Below are 17,120 nucleotides of genomic sequence, written 5' to 3' on the forward strand. Positions count from 1 at the left end.
AGCATGTCAATTCTTTGTGCGGATTCCGTACCGGTTTACACCTGCTCTATAATAGGAATCTGCAGGTGTAAAAACACAGGTGGAATCCGCAAAAAATTGTGGTAAATCCGCGGTAATTCTGCAGGAAATCCGCAGTGTGGTTTACCTGTGGATTTACCAAAATCCGCAGAGTAATCCGTAGCGTGTGCACGTAGTCTTAGAATTCTCAGCCAGGACCGCATCTGTGGAAGGTTATTGTGTATCCCCTGTCCTGCTTTTCCATGGTTCAGTATCCCCATATATGTGTTTTTACCGTTTTTGATGCGTTCTTTTGTGTCAACTAAATACAATTTTCATTCTTGGAATTGAGCTATTTGGGGGTTGTTTTCTTATTTCTAACATAGTAAGGCCGAAAAAAGACATTTGTCCATCCAGTTCAGCCTATATTCCATCATAATAAATCCCCAGATCTATGTCCTTCTACAGAACCTAATAATTGTATGATACCATATTGTTCTGCCCCAGGAAGACATCCAGGCCTCTCTTGAACCCCTCGACTGAGTTCGCCATCACCACCTCCTCAGGCAAGCAATTCCAGATTCTCATTGATTTCTATTTGACCTACCTACTGTTTTATGGCCAATTAGGCTTCTAAGTGACTGACAGGTCTCTCCCAATATGCGCACAGCCAGAGGCTTATCAGTCACTTTCAGCTGGCGGAGAGAAGGCGCTGGGGACCTGCCTGTAGGACTAGTGCACAGTGCGGCTCAGTCCCCAGCAGCTCCTCTCCATAGGCAGCATCAATAGTAAAAAGAGAAAGAGAGATAGCGAGCGAGAGAGAATTTCCCTGACTGGAAATTCTTCCTCGCATGCTCAGTTTCAAAAGACGGAACCCGTTGCTGGATTCCTGCTTTTGACAGCGACGGATCCTGCACCCATAGGCTTCCATTGTAGCCAACGACGGGCAGCGCAGGGTCCGTTCCTGAGCGATTTTCCGACGTACAGAAAAAACGTTCCTCTGTGCGTGGTCCCTGCCCGACGGACAGCAATTTTCCAACATATCCAGTGTACGACGGATGAAACGGATGGCCATCAGTCACAAGCCGTCGCTAATACAAGTCTCTGAGAAAAAACAGGATCCACCAGAAAAATTAGCTGGATCCTGTTTTTTCAAAAAGCGACGGCTTTCGATGGGAGCTAAAAGACGGAAGTGTGAAAGAGGCCTAAGGCTACTTTCACACTAGCGTCGGGCCGACGTACCAACGCATGCTGTGAAGTAAAAGCACAACGGGGCAGCGGATGCAGTTTTTCAATGCATCCGCTGCCCCATTGTAAGGTTCGGGGAGGAGGTGGCGGAGTTCCGGCCGCGCATGCGCGGTTGAAAAAAGCAGACCCGACGGACAAAAAACCGTTGCAAGCAAAAACACGTCGCATCCGTCGCACGACGGATGCAACGTGGCAATCCGTCGCTAATGCAAGTCAATGGAGAAAAAACGCATCCTGCAAGCAACTTTGCAGGATGCGTTTTTTCTTCAAAACGACGCATTGTGACGTGCGTCGAACGATGCTAGTGTGAAAGTAGCCTTAGGCTGCCGTCTCACTAGCAGTATGTGGTCAGTATTTTACATCTCTATTTGTAGCCAAAACCAGGAGTGGAACAATTGGAGGAAAAGTATAACAGAAACATATGCTACTGAGGTAAAATACTGACCAACTACTGCTAGTGTGACGGCAGCCTTAGGGGAAGGAAAAATAACGAAGGCTAAAAGGGGAGAGAACATAACAGTCGCCCGGTCCTTCGCCGCTAATGACAGGTGCGGTGTTCCGGTGCCTCCGCTCGCTGAGCCGCACGGCCGCCTCACAGCACCAGCACACACTGCGCACTACGGACATGACCAACAGATTACAGAACAACGCAACACACAAGACCCGCAGAGAGAAAGATCCAGCCAATCAGAGCGCAGCTTATTGGGCAGTCTCGATCCGGCGCCCCCATAGTGCCGGATATCGCGAGAGCCCGTTATCTATATAAGGCGCCGCCTGCCCCGCGCCTGTTCTCATTAGACCGTCCATTGTGCGCGGCGCTCCTGGAACAGTGATGGAAGACAGCATGGATATGGACAACATGGCTCCCCTGCGCCCACAGAACTTCCTTTTCGGTATTCCGCCTTTGTATTCCTGTCTGTACTAGTCATGGCCGCCGGTTGTGGCTACACACATGGCCTGGGGTGGTGACATGTAGGCCATCGGCAGGTACGGGGAGGGCTGCGGTATGTCGCTGACGTGAGAAGGCGCCATGTGTGCACCACGTGTTAGTAGCCATGCGTCCGCTCCTGAGGGCGGGCACCGCGCTATATGCGGGTGGGCGCTGTACTCCTTTATCTGCGCAGGTAGGTGAACCACGTGTGCTGCCCACCCTGCGGCCTGCCACTGGTTCCAGGTTATTCGCCCTTAGTGTTCCTGGCTAGATGCCTGTAAGCGCTGCCCTGAATGGACCATGCGGGGCCTCCTCTAGGGCCAGCTGCAGAGGGAGTGCAGGAGAGCCGGGCAGTGATGGCAGCCAGTATGCTGAGGCTATGGAGAGCTGTGACCAGTGTGGTGCAGCCCTGCCGACTCCGCTCTGCTGTATGGTTCACAGGGACAAAAACAAGTCCGCTGACTGAAGCCGGAGTCTGGGGGCCGCACTGGCCCCACTGTAGGGGAAGCACAAGTGCAGGAGAGCCGGGCAGTGATGGCAGCCAGTATGCTGAGGCTATGGAGAGCAGTGACCAGTGTGGTGCAGCCCTGCCGGCTCCGCTCTGCTGTATGGTTCACAGGGACAGAAACAAGTCCGCTGACTGAAGACGGAGTCTGGGGGCCGCACTGGCTCCACTGTAGGGGAAGCACAAGTGCAGGAGAGCAGGGCAGTGATGGCAGCCAGTATGCTGAGGCTATGGAGAGCAGTGACCAGTGTGGTGCAGCCCTGCCGGCTCCGCTCTGCTGTATGGTTCACAGGGACAGAAACAAGTCCGCTGACTGAAGACGGAGTCTGGGGGCCGCACTGGCTCCACTGTAGGGGAAGCACAAGTGCAGGAGAGCCGGGCAGTGATGGCAGCCAGTATGCTGAGGCTATGGAGAGCTGTGACCAGTGTGGTGCAGCCCTGCCGACTCCGCTCTGCTGTATGGTTCACAGGGACAGAAACAAGTCCGCTGACGGAAGCCGGAGTCTGGGGGCCGCACTGGACCAGCCCTGGATTCCTCCCAATAGTCTGTGGCTTGCTCTTCAGTGTTTCAGTTAATCAGCCCGTACCCAGACTCTGATGTCCTTGAATTGCGCAGCATAGATCTAGTGAAAAGTTCCCCTTAAAGGGGTTTTACAGAATGCTGTAGATAAGCCCCTGATGGCGGTGGCCGCAGCTTATAGGCCTAAAATGGGGTGACTGATTCCCTGTAATTGCTCCTGCACTGTGTACATACAGATACTGATGTGCGTCCTCTCTGCTCCTCCTCACTGTTCCTAATCTTTGTCCTTCAGCTTTGATGTCCTAAATCGGCCACATAGCGCAAAGTAACGTTGCACCTACAAGGTAGCATAGCGGTCCCACTTTCCCTGGGGCCACCGGAGCCAAAATGACGTCTTTTGGTGCATGTCCAGTCGTCCTTTGCCCTGCCTGCAGCGAGGCAGGGCAAAGTGATCTTTTGCGGACCAGTGGTGCTACTGTGCAGGCAAGGACATAGCCCAAGTTTGTCGATTGGGATCAGAGAGGAGGCTCAGATGCCCCAGCAATGACTCCCACAGGGCCATGCTCACTTAACTATAGCAGAGCAATACAAATATTTGGGAGATATATAGGGGCAGAGGTGTCTCTAGGTATTCTAGCATGTGGGGTAAGAATTCAGTTGTGCCCCTCAAGCACATATGCAATTGGTACTTTGTCACCTGCTGAGGAGCTGCTCTCACTTATTTTCTCAATTTCCAGTGAAAAACTGAGATTGTCATGTGGCCATAAGTATGAAAGATAGTATTAGGTGGCCATGTGATGACTGATGGCACCTGCAAATGGAGCCAAATCCTGACCGTGGGGCACACAAGCTGTTAGGATTGAACATGCTACAGGGCATCATTTTATAATTAAAAAGCTTGTCCAGGTTTGAGATGGTCATGTGAGCACAAGTATGCAAATTGTTTACTTCTGGCCACATTCTGACTAGACGTGGCCGGCCTCACTCAGTTCATTTTCATTGAGTGAGGCCACGCATGTTGTCTGCACGGGACAGCATATATGTAAATTGCCAGCACCAGAGAATCCAGACAGGCATGGAGCTCAGATGCCTGCAGTCACATAGAATGACTCATCACAAACTTGGACAATCCCTTTAACCCTTTTCTGACCTCGGATGGGATAGTACATCCGAGGTCAGAACCCCCGCTTTCATGTGGGCTCCGGTGGTGAGCCCGCATCAAAGCCAAGACATGTCAGCTGTTTTCAACAGCTGACATGTGCCCGCAATAGCGGCGGGTGGAATCGCGATTCACCCGCTGCTATTAACTAGTTAAATGCCGCTGTCAAACACTGAAAGCGGCATTTAACCGGCGCTTCCGGCCATCCGGCTGGAAATGAGCGCATCGCTGACCCCCGTCACATGATCGGGGGTCAACGATGCATCAGAATGGTAACCATAGAGGTCCTTGAGACCTCTATGGTTACTGATCCTGGCTAGCTATGAGCGCCACCCTGTGGACGACGCTCATCACACACCTGCAGTTCAGCTACATAGCGATCTAATGATCGCTGCTATGTAGCAGAGGTGATCGAGTTGTGCCAGTTTCTAGCCTCCTATGGAGGCTATTGAAGCATGGCAAAAGTAAAAAAAAATGAAAAAAATATATAAAAGTTTAAATCACCCCCCTTTCGCCCCATTCAAAATCAATAAAAAAATCAAACCTAAACATATTTGGTATTGCCGCGTGCAGAATTGCCCGATCTATCAATAAAAAAAAGATTAACCTGATCGCTAAACGGCGTAGCGAGAAAAAAATCGAAACGCCAGAATTACGTTTTTTTACTCCGCGACATTGCATTAAAATGCAATAATGGGCAATCAAAAGAATGGATCTGCACCAAAATGGTATCCTTAAAAACGCTAGCTCAGCACACAAAAAATAAGCCCTCACCCGACCCCAGATCATGAAAAATAGATGCTACGAGTATCTGAAAATGGCGCAATTTTTTTTTTTTTAGCAAAGTTTGTAATTTTTTATCACTTGGATAAAAGAGAACCTAGACATGTTAGGTGTTTATGAACTCGTAATGACCTGGAGAATAATAATGGCCGATTCAGTTTTAGCATTTAGTGAACCTAGCAAAAAAGCCAAACAAAAAATAAGTGTGGGATTGCACTTTTTTTGCAATTTCACCGCACTTGGAATTTTTTTCCCGTTTTCTAATACACAACATGCTAAAACCAATGATGTAGTTCAAAAGTACAAATTGTTTTGCAAAAAATAAGCCCTCGCATGGCCATATTGACGGAAAAATAAAAAAGTTATGGCTCTGGGAAGAAGGGGAGCGAAAAACTTTCTCACTAGCGTTTTTCTGCAGATGTCGAAATGCGTCGTTTTGTGAAAAAAAAGCATCCTGCAAAATCTCCCGCAGGATGCGTTTTTTTCCCATAGACTTGTATTGGCGACGCATTGCGACGGATTGTCATACGTCGCGTACGACGGATGCGTCGAAATTTGGCGACACGTCTGGAAAAAACGTACATTGTAACGTTATTTGTCTCCGCCTAAAAAAACGTACCGCGACGCATCCTGCGGCATGCATCGTTGGCTACAATGGAAGCCTATGGATGCAGGATGTGTACACTGCTAGCAAAGTACCTCTTACCCAAATGATGGAGACTCAGGCTGGAACAAGGCAGTTAGTTAAATGCCTGCTGTATTCTACTTCGGAGTAAAAACTGTTTCACCGACTTCTTTCCTTTGTAGGGTGTGAACTCAAGGCAGACAAAAAGGAGTATGCATTTAAAGTGGATGACAACGAAAGTGAGCATCAGTTGTCATTGAGAACGGTACGTATGGGTTGATTGCCTCAAAGCTATTTTTCCTTTTTAAATTTGTAATACATAGTGGATGCTTTCCTGAAACGGAAAGTACTTGCAAGCAGCATAATACAAAGAATAGCAGGTTTACCCACAATCCTTTGCAGTAGGCGGAGCTATGCAAATCATCTCTTTCCACCCCAGTCTAATCCACAGCGCTTGGAACCGCCAAGCGTGCAATGCTGCGGATTAGTTTCTAAATTTACACAGCCAACCAACTCCTACCTGTGGACACGTGTTTCGGGCTTTAGGCCCTCATCAGCACAGGGCTGGAATTGGTTGGCTGTATGGAGTGGGGCTGTAAACCTGCTATTCTTTGTATTATGCTGCTTGCAAGTACTTTCCGTTTCAGGAAAGCATCCACTATGTATTTCCTTTAAGTAGAGGGCTTTTCGGTCTCTTTCGTCCCGCTACATTTAGCCCAACTTGGGTCTCTCCCTAAGGTGGCTAGCATGTGTGTAAATTTGTAATGTAATTCAACTATAGTCAGTGCAAGGATGTGAATGGGTTACTATGTAGTGATGTAAAATGTTTGATTCAGTAAAGGAACATCCGATAGACTTTGATATGGACAGAGCCGATAAGTGTTTCTGCAAATTGGCTTGGTTGTTGAATAGTTATTTGGCAAATAATAAAAAAATAAGAACAAATAGGTCTGTTTTTGTTTTCGATCACCTATGGTACATGGTTTTTACCCTTAATCCTGACTGTTTTGTTACTGCTAACGATTTATTAAAAGATGGACTGAAACACAATTGGGCTTTTAGAATGAAAATGTATCTATTTAAAGTGAACTTGTCTCAGGATTTTGCTACGTAAACTACAGGCATTGGCAGGTTGGCGCTGTTACACTGATTAAAATGACTTCTTGTGGTTGTTTAATTTGTATGCATTTTTCAGTTAATATTCTCATGCTTCTGGGCTGCCTGTGGGTTGGTCTTTTTTTTGCTGCTTTGGCTCATTGTCATCCCTGAGGGCTTAAGTGACAGGTCACTGATCCTTGTGACCTGCCCCTATTTTAAATACTATGCATGCGCTGCCATTTTACCATCTATCTGAAAGTGATGCTCTTAATCTGTGGAAGCCCTGCAAGTACCATAAAAAAAACCACCCCAAAGCAAGAGAATCTCATTAATTGAAAACTGCAAACATATTACACAACCACGAGACTGATTTCTTCAACCCAGGTAACATTAGTCAGTTTAACTGCTCCAACCTGACCATGCCTGTAAGCTTACTTTGCAAATTCCTGATGACGGCTTTGCTTTAATGCCATAATTTAATCTATTTTTTATTTTCCTATAGTCTTTCCTGCACTATTGTTTTTTTTTTGTTTTTTTTTCAAACTACTCTTGACTGTTTTGAGAATCCCACTGTATGCTGAGAAACTAAAGCATCATCTGGGGAGAAACTGCGGTCACTGCCGCTCCCTCTTCCTCACCCTGAAACAGTGTCATTGGTGATCTTTGTTTTGGGCTGGGCTAGTCCCTGATCCACTGAGTATGTCTGTTGTCCATTCCAGTGGATGATCATGTTGTCAGCAGGATAATATACAGAATGACAGTGCGCTGTTGGCTCTGATCAGAAACAGTAGCCGGCAACAGTCCATGGTTAGTGCCTTTGTAAAACTTACACCCGGCATGTAGATACAAGTACTGCCCCCAGTCTTTTTTTTTTCCCCAAGCCTATTTATGCACACCCTAGTGCATTTTGCGTCAGTCTTCTACTTCTCGTGGAACTGGGAAAAAAAATAAAGGAGCACCACAAACTCTCCTGTGAAATCGACAAACCTTTCCAGGATATATATAACTTAACGTCTTCTGTACCATGAAGTATTGCATTAGGCTACGTTCACACTAGCGTTGTGCGCCGCTGCGTCGGCGACGCACAACGCACCGAAAAACGCGTGCAAACGCACGCAAAAACGCTGCGTTTTTCAACGCGTGCGTCGTTTTTTGACAAAAATCGGACGCAAGAAAAATGCAACTTGTTGCGTTTTCTTGGTCCGACGCTAGCGTCAATAAAGACGCACGTGTCGGAAAACGCAACAAGCAAAAACGCATGCGTCCCCCATGTTAAACATAGGGACGCATGACGCGTGCGTCGCCCGACGCTAGCGCGACGCACACTAGCCGAACGCTAGTGTGAACGTAGCCTAAGGCCATGTTCACACAGTGCGTTTTTTACCGCGGAACCGCGGCGGTTTTGCCGCTGCGGTTCCGCAGCTGTTTTCCATGCAGGGTACAGTACACTGTACCCTATGGAAAACAGGACACACTGTGCACATGGTCCGGAAATTGTAAAAAAAAAAGCCGCGCTGAATAGCTCCCGGAAAAAAGGAGCATGTCAATTCTTCTTCCTGAACCGCAGCGGTTCTGCACCCATAGACCTCCATTGTGAGGTCAAAATCGCAGTAAAACCCGCAGATCAAAAATATATCTGCGGGTTTTACTGCGATTTGATGTGCAGAACCGCTGCAGCAGGAAGTGCGGGGGAGCGGGCGGAAGTGCGTGGGCGGAGTGTGGCTGCCCCCCCGTGCTCCGATCCCGCCCCCCCGTGCTCCGATGCCCCCCCCCCAGTGCTCCGATGCCCCCCCCCGTGCCCTAATCTCCCCCCCTTATACTTACCCGGCGTCCCGGTGTCCGTCCGGCCGTCTTCTCCCTGGGCGCCGCCATCTTGCAAAATGGCGGGCGCATGCGCAGTGCGCCCGCCGAATCTGCCGGCCGGCAGATTCGCTCCAAAGTGCATTTTGATCACTGAGATATAACCTATCTCAGTGATCAAAATAAAAAAATAGTAAATGACACCCCCCCCACTTTGTCACCCCCATTGGTAGGGACAATAAAAAAAATTAAGAATTTTTTTTTTTTTTTTCACTAAGGTTAGAATAGGGTTAGGGGTAGGGTTAGGGGTAGGGTTAGGGGTAGGGTTAGGGGTAGGGTTAGGGGTAGGGTTAGGGTTAGGGGTAGGGTTAGGGGTAGGGTTAGGGGTAGGGGTAGGGTTAGGGTATTTTCAGCCATTTTAGCCCTAAAAAGCTTCCTAGGAAACACACAGTAAAAAAAGGATAAAAAAACGCATCAAAAAACGCATCAAAAACGCATCAAAAAAGGACAAAAAAAGGACCTGCGTTTTCTGCCAAGAGCTGCAGTTTTTTAAAAAAACTGTCCTGAAAAAAAAAGGATGGAAATCCTGAACGTGTGAACATACCCTAACAGTGGCTGTATGTAGCAGGCTCAGAAGTTGAGCCCATTCCACACAAGGCAGATGCTCCATGTGTTACACAGCGAGTATCTCCTATCATAACAGCAGCAACCGGAGCGAGCTCAAATCAACCACAGATGGCAGCATTAAACTGTTAAGCTTGGTAGGAGGCTGAGCTACATAGGAGAGGTGCAATACCACTAATACTATGCTTTGGTATTGTAGCATATTGTAGAAGTGATTGAATGATTACAGGTTCAAGTTTCCAAAGGAGACTAAAAAATAAAATAAAAAATGTTTAAAGGGAACCTGTCACCCCCCCCCAGGCGTTTTTAACCAAGAGCCACTTGTGCAGCACTAATGCTGCATTCTGTCAAGGTGGCTCTTTTAGTTGAGGTCCCTTCCAACGCTGAAATATTCATTTTTATAATTTGCCACCCATACCTGTACTCTGTCCGGGGGGTATGTCCTTTTCCCCCCTGGACACAAACGCCTCCCAGCCATCCCTCAGCCCCTCTGGGTGCTGTGTCATCTGCAGTCATTAATGTCCCCGGCGCCTGCGCTGTAAGTTCCCATCATGTGATGGGAGTTGAAGGGCAGCGCCAACTGCGCATGCCCAAGAAAAAAACTAACAGTGCAGGCGCTGGGGATGTTAATGACTGCAGAGGAGGCGGTGCACTGAGGGACTGGGGGATGGCTGGGAGGCATTTGTGTCCAGGGGGAAAAGACATACCCCCTGGACAGACTACAGGTATGAGGGGCAAATTATAAAAACGAATATTTCAACGTTGGAAGGGACCCCAACTACAAGAGCCACCTTGACAGAATGCAGCATTAGTGCTGCACAAGGTGGATCTTTTGGTTAAAAACGCCAGGGGGGGTAACAAATTCCCTTTAAAGCTTAAAAAAAAAATGGAGTTAACATCACTTCTTATTTTGTCTTAAAAATTTAAGAAATTAAAAAATATATCATATTTTGCAGACTAAGAATTGCACTGGACATTTAAGACGCACCCCAAATTAGGGAGGAAAATAACATTTTTTTTATGTCAAGTAGAGGGCCCATCTTAGTCTAAATTTAGCTTACTAGGGGAAGACCCAGTGTAGCCTAGTCTCTGGAGGCAGGGTCGCTGCTGCAAAAAGCTGTCCGCGGCAGGAGTGGGGTTTTGCTGCGTAACCTGGGCTGCTCGGAGGGGGGTGTCCTGGCAGTGGGCTTTAAGAAAATGGCTGTCGGAGGCACCTCATGCATACGTTTATATCACAACCTCCTATGAACGCTGGCCACAAGGCGGCATTCACAAAATGATTGTGATAACCGGCACGGGGTTCTTCAGCAGACCCCCGCCTGACATGACAACTCATCAGTGCTCCTTGATCACATGGCTGATGGGCGGGATCAGACTAATTTCCTGCTATGCGGTTTTAGTGCCAGTGTCTGTGACTGACAGTCACTTGATGGCTAATTAAATCAGCCTGCAAGTGCAGGGAAAGATGCATGGACAGTCATCGGTCGGGAAGGTTAGAATAAATATGCATTCGTGGAGAACCATGCGAGAGGTGATTGATCATGCACAGCTCTACTCCATTCATTCTTATTACGCCTGTTAGAGATGGGCACGTGCAGTGTTCAGCTGCTCTTCAGTAGCAATGTGGCTTGATCTACCATCACTCCCCTCACACCGTGCTTTTGCAGAGCCTCAGTTCTCTTCATTGGTGGAGGTCCCAGCAGTTTGACCGCCATCGATCAAGATGTCATTCCCTATCCTATGGATAACAAGAGATACATTCCAAACTTGGAACAGCCAGTTTGTTTCCAAACATTTGGACATGAGTGGCAGGTGCCTCTAAAGGATGCATGTAATGTATACAGTACCAAGTCATAACATACGCGTAATGTACACAGAGCGTAACAAGTGTCCAAAGCATTATCCCTAATCTACATATGCCTTGATTTGCTTTTCAGGTTAGCTTAGGTGCCGGCACTAAAGATGAACTACACATTGTTGAGGCAGAAGGAATGAACTATGAAGGAAAACAGTTGAAGATCGTTCTTGCGTCCCTGAGACCATCTGTCCAGCCAACAGTGGGTATTGGTGTATAAAGAGTATCTGGTCATTGAAGTGTATAGATTAATATTTTAAACTATATTTTTATATTTAATGACACCCTAACTCTTAAATGGTCTGCTGTTTTTCACAAAATGGCAAGTGGGTGTGACTGTTTTGGTTAGTTCTTGGAAACTAGCTTTGAGAGCCCAGTTTTCCAGCAACTAATCTAATAAGTCATATGATTGTCAAAACATTGGGATTTGTGTTTATCTTGGGATATTTGGGTGAATGCAGAGGAAATCCTTCATGGTACCAGTTGAAGGCATTCTGGAATTGTTTTTCAGACCTTGGTAAAAGATCATTTTGCCCTACAGGCATATTTCCAAAGTCAAGCTCATTTAAAGGATATGCTGCTTGGATCTCCAGAGATCAGGGCTCTGGAACTCCCAAGAAAGGGGCCCTGTCCTGAATAAAGCAGAAATGTTCAGCTATTTCTGGTAGTCCCATAAACAAGGGTGCACAGGCAAAGCGTGCACTATTCCGCTCCATTCAGGATGGGTCTCTAGCGCTGTTCTTTTGGGTCCACCGCTTGTATTTTTAGAGGTGCCACAGATCTGACCCTAGTGATCAACAAGATATCTACTGTCCTATTGATAAAAGGATACATTTTCTTTTTTTTTTTTTTTTTTTAGGGCACAGTAACAATGTAATTTAAATACTGCTGATTTGTGACATTATTATTTATATAGCATCATTAATTCCATGGTGCTGTACATGAGAAAAGGGGTTACATACAGGGTTATAGATATCGTTACCAGTTAACAAATTTACAGTGACAGACTGGTACAGAGGGGAGAGGACCCTGTCCTTGCGGACTTACATTCTGCAGGATAATGGGGGAAGAGACAGAAGGTCGGGGGTGTTGCAGCTCGGGTGATGAGGCGGCAGAATGGTTATTGCAGGCTGTAGGCTTTCCTGAAGAGATGGGTTTTCAGGTTCCGTCTGAAGGATCCAAGGGTGGTGGATAATTGGACGTGTTGAGGCATGGAATTCGTTATTCCACTTGTTACATAGGTTGAAAGACATTGGTCCATCATTTTCAATCTTTCTCCACTAATTGTACATTTTGTCACTAAATTACATATAACATTGTGGGTTATAGTCAATGAGGAAATCATCCAGCCCTTTCTGAAAAGCTGTTGTCTGCCATTACGAGCTCTTGTGGTCGGCATTCCACATTCTGCCTGCTCTAACTGTAAAGAACCCTTTCCTATTTAGCTGTCAGAATCGCCTTTCTTCCACCTGTAATGAGTTCCCCCGATCCTTAATATGGTCTTAGGAAGGAATAAGTCATGTGCAAGTCCTTTGTATTGACTACACATATATTTATATACTAGATGGTGGCCCGATTCTAACGCATCGGGTATTCTAGAATATGCATGTCCACGTAGTATGTTGCCCGTCCACGTAGTATGTTGCCCGTCCACGTAGTATGTTGCCCGTCCACGTAGTATGTTGCCCGTCCACGTAGTATGTTGCCCGTCCACGTAGTATGTTGCCCGTCCACGTAGTATGTTGCCCGTCCACGTAGTATGTTGCCCGTCCACGTAGTATGTTGCCCGTCCACGTAGTATGTTGCCCGTCCACGTAGTATGTTGCCCGTCCACGTAGTATGTTGCCCGTCCACGTAGTATGTTGCCCGTCCACGTAGTATGTTGCCCGTCCACGTAGTATGTTGCCCGTCCACGTAGTATGTTGCCCGTCCACGTAGTATGTTGCCCGTCCACGTAGTATGTTGCCCGTCCACGTAGTATGTTGCCCGTCCACGTAGTATGTTGCCCGTCCACGTAGTATGTTGCCCGTCCACGTAGTATGTTGCCCGTCCACGTAGTATGTTGCCCGTCCACGTAGTATGTTGCCCGTCCACGTAGTATGTTGCCCGTCCACGTAGTATGTTGCCCGTCCACGTAGTATGTTGCCCGTCCACGTAGTATGTTGCCCGTCCACGTAGTATGTTGCCCGTCCACGTAGTATGTTGCCCGTCCACGTAGTATGTTGCCCGTCCACGTAGTATGTTGCCCGTCCACGTAGTATGTTGCCCGTCCACGTAGTATGTTGCCCGTCCACGTAGTATGTTGCCCGTCCACGTAGTATGTTGCCCGTCCACGTAGTATGTTGCCCGTCCACGTAGTATGTTGCCCGTCCACGTAGTATGTTGCCCGTCCACGTAGTATGTTGCCCGTCCACGTAGTATGTTGCCCGTCCACGTAGTATGTTGCCCGTCCACGTAGTATGTTGCCCGTCCACGTAGTATGTTGCCCGTCCACGTAGTATGTTGCCCGTCCACGTAGTATGTTGCCCGTCCACGTAGTATGTTGCCCGTCCACGTAGTATGTTGCCCGTCCACGTAGTATGTTGCCCGTCCACGTAGTATGTTGCCCGTCCACGTAGTATGTTGCCCGTCCACGTAGTATGTTGCCCGTCCACGTAGTATGTTGCCCGTCCACGTAGTATGTTGCCCCAGGTTAAAAAAGACTTAAAATAAAAAATAAACATACTCACCTTCCGAGGGCCCCTTGTAGTCCTGGCGCCTGTGTGCAGTGCACGCGGCAGCTTCCGGTCCCAGGGTTGGTATGAGCGCAGGACATGTGATGATGTCGCGGTCACATGACCGTGACGTCATGGCAGGTCCTTCTCGCATAGCATTCTTGGCACGGAAATCTGCAGCTTGCACTGCTGAGGACAGCGCGCACGTCGGAGGGTGAGAATAACGTTTTTTTTTTTTTAAATTATTTGTAACATTAGATATTTTTACTATTGATGCTGCATCAATCGTAAAAAGTTGGTCACTCAGGGTTAATAGCTGTGTTAATGGAGTGCGTTACACCGTGTTCTGGTAACGCTGGCATTAACCCTGTGAGGGCTGACTGGATGGGAGTATGGAGCGGGCACTGACTGTGGGGAGGAAGGAGCGGCCATTTTGGGGGCGGACTGTGCCCGTCACTGATTGGTTGTGGGCGTTTTGCCACAACAAATCAGCGACTTGGATTTCCATGACAGACGGAGGCCGCGACCAATGAATATCCGTGACGGACAGACAAAGACGGAAGTGACCCTTAGACAATTATATAGTAGATATTAATGGTTAAATGAGTTAATCTGGAAAATTATTTTGTCATTTATACATACCACCAAAATACGTAAACATAATGTCTTGGCAGGTGCTCGTGGATCCAAGGCAGCTTGCAGGTCCCAAACCTTTATTTTTCTAAAAAAAGGAAATGTGATTTCACCAGAAAGAATTGCTTATTAGGCTGTGTGCACACGTTGCAGATTTTTCGCGTTTTTTTTTTCCGCTATAAAATCGCGAAAAAAAGCATACATTATGCATCCCATCATTTAGAATGCATTTCACAATTTTTGTGCACATGATGCCTTTTTTTTACGGTAAAAAACGCAGCATGTTCATTAATTTTGCGGATTTCCCGCTATATTATTGCATTGGGAACCTCTGGAAAAATCCGCAAAAAAACACACGCGGATTTCTTGCAGAAAATGTACAGTTTTGCTCAAAAAATTTCTGCCAGAAATCCTGAACGTGTGCACATAGCCTTAAAGAAGTTACACAAAGATTTGTGTTAATTGCAGTATGGGAGCACTGAAGACTAGCTATGAGCAGCAGGACATGGCCTGTTCTGAGGGTGAACAGCAAAGATCTTGATTTAGAAACACCATTATACCGCAGAGTCCTGCACTGTAATAAAGTAGATGTAGTCTTTATCAATGGGTTAGTGAGCATGCTTATATAATTGAGGGGCATCATTAAATCTGTTGCTGGCCTAATGCTACAGTGAAAGTCATAATCATTTGTAAACTGTTTTAGGTTTCTCTTGGTGGATTTGAAATTACACCCCCTGTGACTTTGCGGCTGAAGTCTGGATCCGGTCCTGTATATGTCAGTGGGCAGCATCTTGTTGGTAAGTAGCTTGCAATATTTTTTCCTCCTTTGGACAAAGGGGTATGAAATTTCAATTAACAAATTACATTCTCACTTGGGTGTAAAACAAGAATTATCACTGGAAATTAGTCTAAAATGCTGACTTAGTTTAGATACAGAAAATGATCATTGGGCAAAACACGTGTTATAAGGTTTTTCTCAGTATTAAAAGCTATGAAAGAATAACTTTTGCGATCACTGGGTGTCGACTGTGGTGACCTCCACCAATACTGAAGGCGAAGGTTCTGAAGAGTCCCTTGTGGATTTAGCGGTGGTCGATCAGGCACTCTGACACTCTAGTCATTCTAAAAGGGATGGTGGAAATAGCAGAGCGCTGCTCTTGGTTCAGCTTCAACTCATCCATAAAAATGAATGGAGCAGAGCTGTGCATGATCGACTACTGTGCCATTCACACGGGCTTGGTTCTCTGGATCGGCAGTGCCAGCAGTTGAACCCCCAGCAACCAGGACGTTATCCCCTTTCGTATAGGTGAAGTAGAATTTTCTAATTTGTGAATACCCCTTTAACTCATTAACGACCAGAGATATTTTTGGTTTTGTTTTTTTCATTTTTTGCTCCCCTCCTTCCCAGAACCAAAACTTTTTTTTTTTGGTCAATCTGGCCATGTGAGGGCTTGTTGTTTTGCGGGACGAGTTGTACTTTTGAACGACATCATTGGTTTTACCATGTCGTGAACTAGAAAACGGGGGAAAAAAATTCAGTTTGGTGAAATAGCAAAAAAAGTGCAAACCCACACTTTTTTTTTTGTTTGGCTTTTTTTGCTAGGTTCACTAAATTCTAAAACTGAGCTGCCTTTGTGATTCTCCAGGTCATTACAAGTTCATAGACACCAAACATGTCTAAATTTATCTAAGTGGTGAAAAAAAATTCCGAACTTTGTTAAAAAAAATATATATTGCGTCATTTTCCGATACCTGTAGCGTCTCCATTTTTCATGATCTCTGGTTGGGTGAGGGTTTTTTTTTGCGTGCGGAACGGATGTTTTTAATGATAGCATTTTGGTGCAGATACGTTCTTTTGATCGCCAGTTATTGCATTTTAATGCAATGTTGCAGCAACGAAAAAAGTAATTCTGGTGTTTTGACTGTTTTCTTGCTACGTCGTTTAGCGGTCAGGCTAATCCTTTTTTAATTGATCGGGTGATTCTGACTGGCGATACCAAATGTGTAGGTTTTTTTTGTTTTTTTAAATTGTGAATGGGGCAAAAGAGGGTGATTTAAACTTTTATATTTATTTTTTTATATATATTTTTAAAAACATTTTATTTTTACTCTTGGCATGCTTCAATCGTCTCCATGTGAGGCTAGACGCTGCCACAACTCTATCAGTTCTGCTACATGTAGGCGATGATCAGATCACCTGTATGTAGCCTTACTTGCTATGAGCGCCGACCACCGGGTGGCGCTCACAGCATGCCAGCACTGACAACCATAGAGGTCTGCAGGAGACCTCTGGCTGTCATGCCAATGAACCGGTGACAAGCGATCATGTGACGGGGGTCACCGGTGGGTGGATTTCCAGCCCGGTGGCCGGAAGCGCTTTTTAAATGCTGCTGTCGGCGTTTGACAGCGGCATTTTAGCGGGTTAATAGCCACGTGTGGATCGTGATTCCACCTGCTCATATTCCGGGCACATGTCAGCTTTTCAAAACAGCTGACATGTACCGGGAAAGATGTGGGCTCACCGCTGGAGCCCACATCAAAGGGAGGAGGGAGTCCGACATCAGTGTACTATTACGCCTGATGTCGGAAAGGGGTTAAATTTTATTCTTCAATCTGAACAAATTGGCA

At 46.6% G+C, this 17,120-nt stretch overlaps 1 protein-coding gene across 1 annotated transcript in view; it reads left to right on the forward strand.

Moving 5' to 3' along the window:
• Positions 1 to 1,983: 1,983 nt before the first annotated feature.
• The window catches only part of NPM1 (nucleophosmin 1), a 30,789-nt gene continuing 15,652 nt past the window's right edge, over positions 1,984 to 17,120 (forward strand). The window contains exons 1-4 of the mRNA XM_069763857.1: positions 1,984 to 2,138; positions 5,951 to 6,033; positions 11,228 to 11,347; positions 15,196 to 15,289. Coding sequence (XP_069619958.1) covers positions 2,078 to 2,138; positions 5,951 to 6,033; positions 11,228 to 11,347; positions 15,196 to 15,289 — 358 coding nt within the window. The 5' untranslated portion in view covers positions 1,984 to 2,077. The remainder of the gene's footprint in view (positions 2,139 to 5,950; positions 6,034 to 11,227; positions 11,348 to 15,195; positions 15,290 to 17,120) is intronic.

The sequence above is a fragment of the Ranitomeya imitator genome, chromosome 4, assembly GCF_032444005.1.
Source record: "Ranitomeya imitator isolate aRanImi1 chromosome 4, aRanImi1.pri, whole genome shotgun sequence".
Taxonomy (NCBI): domain Eukaryota; kingdom Metazoa; phylum Chordata; class Amphibia; order Anura; family Dendrobatidae; genus Ranitomeya; species Ranitomeya imitator.